Consider the following 12,179-nt stretch of genomic DNA (forward strand, 5'->3'; position numbering starts at 1 on the left):
TTCCCACAGCCCCCAGATTCAAAAATTTGCTAGGACAGCTCATAAAACTTCGGAAAACTCTTATTATACAGGATATAACTCAGGAATAGCCAAGTGGAAGAGATGCATAGGAGAAGGTATGGGGTCGGGGGTGCCTACAGAGCTTCCACGCCCTTTTCAGACATGTCACCCTCCCAGCACGTAGATGTGTTCACTGACCTAGTAGCTCTTTGAACTCTGTTGCTTAGAGGTTTTTAATGGCACTTTTACCACATAAGCATGATTTATTAAATCACTGGCCATTGGTAACTAATTTAGTCTCCAGTCCTTTCCCCTCCCCAGAGGTTGGGCTGGGGCTGAAAGTTCCAAGCTTCTAATCAAGGCTTCATCTTTCTGGTGATCAGCCCCTACCCTGAAGCCCTCTGGGGTCCCACCAAGAGTTGCTTCATTAGAACAAAAGACACTCCTGCCAAGCCTATGACTCTTACTGCTATCAAGGGTTTTAGAGCTCTGTGTCGGGAAATGGGGACAAAGACCAAATACATGTATCTCTTTATAGCACAGGAAAAGCCTAACACCGTACCTGCCGTGAGCAACGCTGCACAGCACTGAACGTGTCTCAGCTCAGCCCCTGTGATAATCCATAAGGTAGGTACTACCAGTATCCTCTTTGAGCAGATGAGAAAACTGAGGCACGGAGAGGTGAAGTAAACTACTCAAGGTCAAACAACAAAAAGTGAGAGAGCTGAGACTTGAAACCAGACTCTCTGGTGCCGAAGCCACAAGTGTGTAACAGGTACAATGTACCCAGGTATGAAGCAGCTCTAATTATGTGTCTAATCTCCTAATCGATGGACCAACTCCAAGACTGCTTTACAGCAGTGGTTTTCAACCGGGTGCAGTTTTTGCCCCCGGGGATATTTGGCAATGTCTGGAGATTTTTTTTTTTTTTTTTTTTTTTAAATCCTTTTTTTTTTTTTTTTTTTAATTTTATTTATTTATTTATTTATTTATTTTTGGCTGTGCTGGGTCTTCGGTTCATGCGAGGGCTTTCTCTAGTTGCGGCAAGTGGGGGCCACTCTTCATCGCGGTGCGGGGACCGCTCTTCATCGCGGTGCGCGGGCCTTTCACTATCGCGGCCCCTCCCGTTGCGGGGCACAGGCTCCAGACGCGCAGGCTCAGCAGCTGTGGCTCACGGGCCCAGCTGCTCCGTGGCATGTGGGATCTTCCCAGACCAGGGCTCGAACCCGTGTCTCCTGCATTAGCAGGCAGATTCTCAACCACTGCGCCACCAGGGAAGCCCTCTGGAGATATTTTTGCTTGTCACAACTGGAGAGGAGGGGCTGCTACTGGCATCTAGTGAGCAGAAACCAGGAGCTGCTACTGGCTCTAGTGAGCAGAAACCAGGGGTTTCATCTAGTAAGTGAAATCTTAAAATGCACAGAATAGCCCCTATAACAAAGAGTTGTTGTCCCCAAATGTCAATAGTGTTAAGATTGAGAACCCTGCTTTATAGATCTTCAATCTATAAAGATTCAAAGAATAGATCTATATAGATCCTCTTTATAGATCTTTATAGATCTTTTTCACTGGGTGCCTAGCTGAAGAATTCTGAAAAATGTTTACCTTCTTGAACAATTTTAAGTTGACATCTTGCTATTAAAATGATTACATCAGGGCTTCCCTTGTGGCGCGGTGGTTAAGAATCCGCCTGCCAATGCAGGGGACACGGGTTCGAGCCCTGGTCCGGGAAGATCCCATATGCCATGGAGCAACAAAGCCCAAGTGCCACAGCTACTGAGTCTGCGCTCTAGAGCCCGCGGGCCACAACCACTGAGCCCGCATGCCACAACTACTGAAGCCCACGTGCCTAGGGCCTGTGCTCCTCAACAAGAGAAGTCACCGCAATGAGAAGCCCGCGCACCGCAATGGAGAGTAGCCCCCGCTCGCAGCAACTAGAGAAAGCCCACGCACAGCAACGAAGACCCAACGCAGCCAAAAATAAATAAGTGGAATAAATAAATTAAAAAAAAATGATTACATCATTCTTTAAGTATAAAGGAATCTAAATAGCATAGCATTTTCATATCAACCATCAGCACATCACCCATTTAAAAACAAAGAGACAAGCTTTTCTTTAAGAGTCTGGAATTTTAAAGACTGAAATGTAGGATCAGAAACCATAAAACTCCTAGAGGAAAATATAGGCAGAACACTCTTTGATATAAATTGTAGCAGTATTTTTTTTTTTTTTGGATTGGTCTTCTAAAGCAAAGGAAATAAAAGCAAAAAATAAACAAATGGGGCTTCCCTTGTGGCGCAGTGGTTGGGAATCCACCTGCCAATGCAGGGGACACGGGTTTGAGCCCTGGTCCGGGAGGATCCCACATGCCAGGAGCAGCTGGGCCTGAGCGCTGCAGCTGCTGAGCCTGCGCTCTGGAGCCTGTGAGCCACAGCTGTTGAGCCCATATGCCACAGCTACTGAGCCTGCGCTCTGGAGCCCGTGCTCTGCAACGGGAGAGGCCACCACAGTGAGAGGCCCAGGCATTGTGGCGAGGAGTGGCCCCCACTCTCCGCAGCTGGAGGGGGCCCACGCACAGCAGCAAAGACCCAATGCAGCCAAAAATAAATAAAATTTAAAATATATATATTAAAAATAAATAAATCAACAAATGGGACCTAATTAAACTTAACACCTTTTTCACAGCAAAGGAAACTGTTGACAAACCAAAAAGGCAACCTATAGAATGGGAGAAAATATTTGCAATCGATATGACCAATAAGGGGTTAATATCCAAAAATGTAAAACAGCTCATACAATTCAACATCAAAAAAATAACCTAAACAAAACAAAACTAAACAAGACATCCTGATTAAAAAATGGGCAGAAGAACTGAATAGACATTTTTCCAAAGAGGAAATGCCCATGGCCAATAGGCACATGGAAAGATGCTCAACATTACTAATCATCAGGGAACTGCAAATCAAAACCACAATGAGATATCACCTCACACCTGTCAGAATGGCTATCATCAAAAACCAAAACAAAATAAAACACAAATAATAAATGCTGGAGAGGGTGTGGAGAAAAGGGAACTCTCGTACACTGTTGGTGGGAATGTAAATTGGTGCAGCCACTGTGGAAAACAGTATGAAAGTTTCTCAAAAAACTAAAAATAGAACTACCATATGACCCAGCAATTCCACTCCTGGGTATATATCCAAAAAAAACAAAAACACTAATTTGAAAAGATACATGCACCCCAATATTCATAGCAGCATTATTTACAATTGCCAAGGTATTGAAGCAACCTAGGTGTCTGTCGACAGATGAATGGATAAAGAAGATGTGGTATGATATACAAGAGAATATTAGCCATAAAATGAAGAAATTTTGCCATGTGCAGCAACATAGATGGACAGTATTATGCTAAGTGAAATCAGTCAGAGAAAGGCAAATACTGTATGATGTCACTTAAATGTGGAATCTAAAAAAAACAACAAACTAGTGAATGTGATAAAAAAAGAAGCAGACTCACAGATATGAAGAACAAGCTGGAGATATAGTGGTTACCAGTAGGGAGAGGCAAGTGGGGAGAGGCAATATAAAGGTAGGGAATTAAGAGGTACAAACTACTATGTAAAAAATAAGCTACAGTATATATTGTACAACACAGGGAATATAGCCAATATTTTATAATAACTATAAATGGAGTATAACCTTTAAAAATTGTGAACCACCATATTGTACACCTGTAACATATTAATATTGTACATCAACTATACTTCAATTAAAAAAAAAGTCTGGAATTTTGCATTCTTCCTTTACTTCATAAACTTGTATTTCCAGTTGACTTCCCCCACAGATTTTTATCCTAATGTTTTGTGTGTGTGTGTGTATGTATGTATGTATGTATACATGTGTATAACTGTATACATATCACAGATAGACATTCAAAAATATATATATATGAAATGTATTGATTACCCTTTCATACTTATTTGCAACCAAATACGTCCATTAGTTGAAATTATATAACTAAAAAATGCTGTCTTTGACCATAGGTCTCCAAGTGTTGAAAACTTTTCTTTTGGATTGAGTTATTATTATTATTACACACTTAACCAGTGCAATAAAATATATTACCTATTTTTAGAAAGTATTAAACACTCAAATATTTTTGGAAATTCATCTGTTGATGAGATAGGATGGGACTATTTTTTAAAAATCAGTTAACAGGGCTTCCCTGGTGGCGCAGTGGTTAAGAATCCTCCTGCCAATGCAGGGGACACGGGTTCGATTCCTGGTCCGGGAAGATCCCACATGCTGCGGAGCACCTAGGCCCGTGCACCACAACTACCGAGGCTGTGTTCTGGAGCCCACGAGCCACAACTACTGAAGCCCGTGTGCCTACAGCCCGTGCTCTGCAACAAGAGAAGCCATCGCAATGAGAAGCCTGTGCACCGCAAAGAAGATCCAGTGCAGCCAAAAAAAAAAAAAAAAAAAAAAAAATCAGTTAACAAATTGGGAATTCCCTGGCGGTTCAGTGGTTAGGACTCTGCGCTTTCACTGCTGTGGGCACGGGTTCAATCCCCGGTTGTGGATAAGATCCCGCAAGTCATATGGTGCAGCCAAAAAGAAAAAAAAATCAGTTAATGAATGAATACTTCTTATTGCAAGACTAATTAGATGCAATAATTAGAAACCCTGGGAATGGAAGGAGTTTTGTCACAATGTCATTCCATTCTTTAAATTCTTCCAAATTTATCTATCAGAAGCCCTCCCTTGGGTTTATAATGCCATGATTAAAAGAAGCTTTGAGGACACCAGTATTTATTGTCCCTCTGTTTGATGCCCCAGAGGTCTTCGCACCATAGACTTCAAAAAAGGGCGAGTTTGCCTTTATTTTGTAACGTGGGAGAAGAGTGAGGAACTGACCATGCTTCACCTACTGTGCTTTCTCCAGAAGATAATGTGAAGAGAGAGAACACTGATTCCCTTGAGGCCATCCAAGCCTATATTTGTCTTGGAAGGCTTTGGGAGGGGTATGTGTGCTCAGTGAAGACTTCCGCTTAAGACTACCTTGGCTTTTACAATGACTGAAGAAGTCCTGCCTCTGGCTTTTCAAAATTTTTTGAAACCCTTAATATCATTTCTTTGTAAAGTCTGCATGACATTGCGTTGTGTGAAAATACCATAATGTATTTAACCTGGTCCCCCATGATAGTTATTTAAGGTTTTTTCAATATTTTTTGTGATTACAAATAATGCTGCAATGAATAACTTTGTGCATACTCCTTGAAGCACATGTGGGAGAAAATCTGGAGGGTAAATCCTAGATGTGGGATTGCTGGGTCAAAGAGTATGGCCGGTTACAATTTTGATAGGCATTGCCCTCCGTAAAACTGTACCTATTGGGGAGTTCCCTGGTGGTCCAGTGGTTAGGACTCAGCGTTCTCACTGCCATGGCCTGGGTTCAATCCCTGGTCGGGGAACTAAGATCCCGCAAGCCGTTTGGCGCAACCAAAACAAAGATAAGCAAACTTTAAAACACACACACACGCACACACACACAAAACAAAAAAACTGCACCTATTTACATTCCCACCACAGTGAGTAGGATTGCCTGTTGCCCCTCAACCTGCCCAACACCATGTGTTAGCAAACATTTAATCTTTGCCAGTAAGAGGGATGAACAATTGTATCTCGAGGTACTTTTATTTTGCATTTCTCTCACTATGGGTAAGGTCATCATCTATTCATATGTTTACATCCCATTGTAATTCCTTTTCTGGGAAATATCTATTCATGCCATTTGCTCTTTTTTTCTGTGGGATTAGGCTTTTTCTTGAATTGTATTAACACTACTAAGGAAATTAGCTCTTTTTCTGTCAGAAGTGTTGCATGTATTTTCCCCCAGTGTATCATTTTCATTTGGACTTTAGCTATGTGTTCTTGTGTGTGGTGTGCAGAAATCTCTAATTTTTATGTAGTCAAATTTATCGATCTATTCATGACTTGAGTTTTATGTCACACTTTGAAAAGCTTACTCTTTTTAATTCTCCCATGCTTTTTTCCTCTCTCCATTTTTTTAGTTTGTTTTCTCATTATTTTAAAATCCTTGATTCATCTGGAATTTATTTGCTATAGGAGTGAAGTAGGGATTTACCTCTGTGGTAGAATATGAAATATATGGTAGAATATGAAATATATTTGGTTTTTGTCCCTAGTTCCTCACACAGAGCTCCTAAAACTCTTGAAATTTCCTGAGTGATAGGAGTGTCTTATCCTTCCCAAGAAGCCCCCTTTGGATTTATGCTAATGAGGTGATATAGGGCAACTTAGGGTAGGGTCCCTAGGTGGGTTCGGGTAGGGCTGGTCACCAGAAAGACCAAGTGAATAGAGGGATGGAACTTTCACCCCCACCTGCTGGCCTCTTGGAAAGGGTTGGGAGGCGCTGCAGATTAAGTTTTATAAAAACTCTTGAACAATGAGATCCAATAAGCTTCAGGGTTGGTGAATACACCCCAGTTCCATGGGGATGGAAGCCCCTGCATTCAGGACCCTTCTGGCCTTACCCTATGTACCTGTTTGGCTGTTCTTCTGTATTCTTTATAATAACCTTTATAATAAACTGGTAATGTAAGTAAACATTTCTCTGAGTTCTGTGACCCACTCTAACAAATTAATCGAACCCAAGGAGGGGGTCATGGGAACATCCAATTTATAGCTAGTCAATCAGAAGCACAGGCAACATGGACTTGCCATTGATGTCTGAAAGGAAGCCAGTCTCGTGGGGCTGAGCCCTTAGTAAGTGGGGTCTGACACTATCTCTGGGTAGATAGTGTGAGAATTGAGTGAAATTTGTAGGACAACAAGTCAGTGCTCACTGAGAACTGGAGAATTGCTTGCTGGTCTTGGAAAAAAACAATCAGACCACCTCATGGTCCCAACACCATTTATAAAATTATCCTTTTCTCCACTGGCAGAAAATCCACTTTTAGCATAGGCATTGTCTTTTGAGTCTGTTCATTGACCTGTCCTTCTCATGCCTAGGATTGAACTGCCTTCAGTTCTGCTGGTTCCTATTATTTCCTTTCTCTTTCAGAATTTTCTGGCTCTTTTTGCATACTTATTTCTCGTAAGGATTTTGGAATTGGCTTCCTAATTCTCCCCAAAATAAAGTCGATATTTTCCTTGGAATCACTTTAAATGAATAAGTAAATAGGGAGAATAGATGGCTTTTCTAATAATAAGACCCCCTGTCCAAGAACTTGGTGTTCTTTCCAGTCATTCAGTTCTTCTGCAGCACCATTTTGAAATGTCCAACAGGGCAGCTCCTGGTCTGCCCGGGAGCAGCTGTAGCCAGTGTGTGCCTCCTTGTGCAGTGGTGCAGGTCACACTGCTCCCCAGGATGGGAGGACCTTTGGGGAGGCCTGCTTGGACAACTTCAAAGCTGAGGGAAGGACAACTGGCCACTTGCCTAGTCTACCCTGAGCCTGTCCCAGCAGCTGCCCCTTCTCTGTTGCAGGGACTTGTAACATTTGTGACTTAATTAAACCTCATCTCCACAGAAGCATCTGGGGATAAACTAACAACACCTCTTTGGGTACTGGGTCAGGACTTGTTTCCTTTGACATCAACACCCAGGACCTGTCACAGGGGAGCCAGGGGACCCATTGGCTTGGGCCACATATTCAAGAAAAGCCTCAGATTTACACTTCTCACCCCATCATCAATTGAAGTGAAACATGGAAGCACACTGAGAGAAACTAAAAGAAGACATTCACCAGAAAACTTAAAGTTGCATCCCATTACCAGACCTCATGCCAGCAAAGCACTAAATATCACACAAATCATGGAACTAATTTGTGAATTGCACAGCTGTTTTGCAGGCCATTGCCATGTATAAAAGAACACTTAAGAAATTAAGTCTACAGATTTTGAGTGACATTTAGCTATCACTCAAACCATAATTGGTATAATGCTCTATGTTTTATCAAAAACTTTAAAGTTACATCACTTTACCACAAAAATTCTGCATTTAGGATAGAAATACTTCAAATAGTGTACTTTTTGTATACAAAGAAGTAAAACAATAGTATACTGTCTTGTATTTTTGTGTTAGAATAAAGATTAAACATATAATTTCTGCAATGCTGTTTTGGCATAACTTCTTTGTTTCATATGTCAGAGGTCTCCATAATGGAAAGTGTCCCGGGACTCTCTTGAAGGCAGCAAGGCCTGTCAGTGCGGAATTTTGCCTTACGACCCAGGGCTTAAGGGGATCAGGGTTTAAGCCCTGTCTCAACTCACATAACAATTTCCTTCCGTGTCTGATCCAGCATCATGTACTGTGTCCACTCCTGTTGAGTCTCATACGTCTTAGACTGATCCACGATCTTTTGGAACATCGTCCTCTTCCTACAGAACACACCAGTTTGTTAAAGGAGCATATCTTAGAATAAGGCAACCCCTGGCCTTCTAATGTTGGCTGTTTCAGACAGAGGCTAATTAAAACAACGTAATTAAAAAAAAAAAAAAAAGGTGAAAAGAACCAACGCCTGGGAGTGAAGACCTCAGTTCTAACTCAGACTCTACCATGGATTTGTTATCTGATCTTAGCTAATATTCCCCTGGATCTCAGTTTCCCCACCTGTATAATGGGGGTAAAAATATCTAACTCATAGAGCTGTAGTGAGAGTCGATGTGTCCATAGCACAAGTATGGTGCCTGGCACAGAGCATATACTAAATCAATTAGAACTGTGGTGTTCATTATTATTATAAGCATTGCTATTCTTTTTTTTGGCCACGCTGGGTGGCTTGCGGGATCTTAGTTCCCCGACCAGGGATGGAACCCGGGCCCATGGCAGTCTTAACAACTGGATTGCCAGGGAATTCCCTAATCATTGTTATTCTTAAAATGAAGAAGAAACACCAACTTGAAATACAAGGCGAGGTCTGTAGCAATGATCGCGATGTCCATCATGTGGATTGCATGCTCATGCTGCCTGCGATTGAGGTTTTGAAAGATATTCAAGCTCTAAAGAGAAAACCATAGGAGAGATATAAAAAGTGACGTTGGCAGTAAAGTTGCTCAACTGCTGATGGCCGCCCCAGGTGATGGGAGAGGCAGCCCAGGCCAATGCCTGGCCACACTCAGGCTTCTTGTGAGATGGGGGCTCCTTCTCAGGCCCCAAAGCCAGTGCAGAGGGCCCTCATCCTACCTCATCTCTCAGCAATGTTTTGCCAAACTCCAAGTGGTGTCTTTCCAAGATGGAGGACCCATGGAGCTTGGCCAGTGGGTTCTGGGATCTGAATGCGAGAGAAAGAGAGAGACACAGAGAGAGAGGATCAGTATGAAATGGCTGAGGTGAAGGTTAAAGACATCATCCATTCCTGTCACCTCCTAATTCTGCAGGCAGACAGGTTCAAGTTCAGGAATAAGAAGGAATTTGCCACACAGTAGGACAGTGGGAAATAGGACTAGATAGCAGGTGTCCTGACCCTCGGGCTTTAGTTTTCTCCACAATTGACTCTGGGCCTCTTTGAGGTCGTGCACTCCCTAGAAGTGTGGACCCTTATCCCCAGAAAAAGACACAGACACAATGCCACATGCAATTTTAGAAACTTATTGGCCCAGTGCCCTTCCATGGACATTGGCACTGGGCCGTACTTTGAAAATGACAAAGCCCCAGATCCTTCATACCTGATCCTTAGGGGAAGCCACTGAATTCCCACAAGCAATATATTTATTCATGTCTTTATTCAATAAATATTTGTTGAGCCCTTTTTACGCACCAAGCACTGAGATCAGTACTTAGCTTCCCACGAGGTAAAATGTAAACACAATCTCTAAGCTTGGAGCAGCAGGCAAGAACTGAGAAGACTCAGAGAAGCATGTTCTAGGGCTTGTTAATGACTTACAGGCTGTGGGCCCTGGGAAAAGCCTCAGTTTCCTCATTTATAATATGGGTGTCACACTCGTCCCTGCTCTGCCCAGCCCACAAGGTGATCACGAGGGTCCCCCAGAACATGATTCAAGGACTCTGCTTCAGAGACTATCTAGAATATAAGCTCTGTGAGGACGGGGACTGCGTCTGGTTTGCTCACCGTGGTACCTCCTTTGCCTAGCCTGGGGCCTACCACACTGGTGTTAGGAGCATTATAAACCCAAGGTGAATAAATGAACCGTTCTCAGTTACTAACATCTTGGCTTGAATTAATTCAACAGGTAGGAAGGGAAGGAGGAGAGTGAAGAAGTTTAATATATTAGATTCCTGTTGTTGCTCTGACACATTACCACAAACTGAATGGCTTAAAACAATAAAATGTTATTATCTTACAGCTCTGGAGTTCAGAAGTCTACAATGGGTCTGCAGAGCTGCTTCCCTTCTGGAGGCTCTAGAGGAAAATCTGTTTCCTTGCCTTTTCTAGCTTCTAGAGGCCCCCTACATTCCTTGGCTTGTGGCCCATCCTCCATCTTCCAAGGCAACAGTGTAGCATCTTCTGTCCTCTCTGACATCCCCACCACCTCCCTCTTATAAGGACCCTTCTGACTATGTGGGGCCCACTTGGATAACCCAAGATAATCCCTATATTTCAACATCCTTAACTCAATCACAGGCATGAAGTATTTTTGAATGTAAGGCAACATATTCCCAGGCTCCAGGCATTGGGGTGTGGACATATTTGAGGGTCATTAGTCTGTCTATCACAGGAGTTTACCCAGATCCAAAGGGCAGGAGGAAGTGGGAAGTTGTGGACTGCGGGACTTCTCCTTGGCAAGCGAGTCTATCTGAGACCCATTCAGATCTAGGTAATCAATCCTGGAGGCAGGAGGTAGAGGGGAGGGCCAGTAAGCGCTGACTCACTTCATTTGGTAGAGATTGTTGGTGCCTCTGTGGTCAATGTCATGGCAGAAGGCAGCGGTGACCATGGCCAGGGCCTCCAGGTCTGTGAAGTATTGCTTCAGCTTTCCAGTCTGGAAGAGCAGTCAGAGATAGCACTCACTCCTTTCTTGTGGGGGTCGGAAGAAGGGCTGAGAGCGCAGGCGTGAGGGGGAGGGCCTGGAGCTTGGAAACATAGGTCTGATCTTGGCTCGACCCCTGGCGCCACAGGGTGACCAGATGTTTGCCGGGACTCAGGGGTTTTCTGGGATGTGGGACTTTCTGTGCTAGAACTGGGACAGTCCCAGGCAAATGGGGCTGGTGCGTCACCTTACTCCTGAGTGACCTTAGCTGGTCGCATCTCCCTCTGGGCCTCAATATCTCATTGTGCACACTCCAGGTGGAGGGCATCAGACTGGATGATTGTTGAGAAACTGACAGCCCTCGAGTTTTAGGATTTAGAGTGTTTTTGAACATGACTAGACTGGTAAAGCGAACCTTCCAAACCTGGTCTACTGATTCAAGCACAGCCCAGAAGAATTGTTCCCTGAGCATCTTGCAAGTACTTAACTCCTTGTTTGTGCAGGGTGTTGGAGTCAAGGGTGGAAAGAGCCCTGGGGAGGTGATGATGACTCTGTGACTCTAAGAAATAAATCAATTCTAAGGGGTGTGTTTTTCACCCTCAATTACAGCCTAGCCAGAATTCCTGCCTCCTGGTCTAGTGCTTACTCTGCCCTGACCATTCCAGCCACAAGGGAAAGGAATGAAGATGAGGAGGCTAGGCAAGGGCAGAGATGTGTATCATAACCTGGATGGGAAAACACTTTTAAATGAAATATAGAAACTGCAAACCCTCTGAGACAAAAAGACTGACACATATACACATAGGTATGTCCATCCAAGGACACAGTAGCACTGTTTGTAATAGTGAAAGATCGAAAACAACCCCCATATCCAACAATAGGGGAGCTGGGTAAAGAAATTATGGTCTACTTAAACAATGCAGAATACTCTGAAGCCATGAAATTAGATCATGGATAAGCCTTAAAAACATTCAGTGGAATAAGTCAGACACAAAAGGACAAATACTGTATGATTCTACTTATGTGAGATACCTATAATCAAATTCAAAGAGACTGAAAAAGTAGAATGGTGGTCGCCAGGGGCTGGGGACAGGGGAAATGGGGAGCTGCATTAATATTGTTGTTTAATGGGGACAGGGCGTCTATTTGGGCAGCTGGAAAATTTTGAGAGATGGAGAGTAGTGATGGTTGCACAATATTGTGAACATACTTAATGCCACTGAAT

General features: G+C 43.3%; 1 protein-coding gene across 2 annotated transcripts in view; it reads right to left on the bottom strand.

Moving 5' to 3' along the window:
• Positions 1-12,179, bottom strand: part of PDE6A (phosphodiesterase 6A) — a 66,532-nt gene that overhangs the window by 10,735 nt on the left and 43,618 nt on the right. For both annotated transcript variants that reach the window (XM_007188659.2, XM_007188658.2), the window contains 4 exons: positions 10,857-10,966; positions 9,210-9,297; positions 8,925-9,025; positions 8,297-8,404 (listed from right to left, as the gene is read on the bottom strand). In XM_007188659.2, the coding sequence (XP_007188721.1) occupies positions 8,297-8,404; positions 8,925-9,025; positions 9,210-9,297; positions 10,857-10,966 (407 nt within the window). The remainder of the gene's footprint in view (positions 1-8,296; positions 8,405-8,924; positions 9,026-9,209; positions 9,298-10,856; positions 10,967-12,179) is intronic.

Source organism: Balaenoptera acutorostrata, chromosome 2, assembly GCF_949987535.1.
Source record: "Balaenoptera acutorostrata chromosome 2, mBalAcu1.1, whole genome shotgun sequence".
NCBI classification, from domain to species: domain Eukaryota; kingdom Metazoa; phylum Chordata; class Mammalia; order Artiodactyla; family Balaenopteridae; genus Balaenoptera; species Balaenoptera acutorostrata.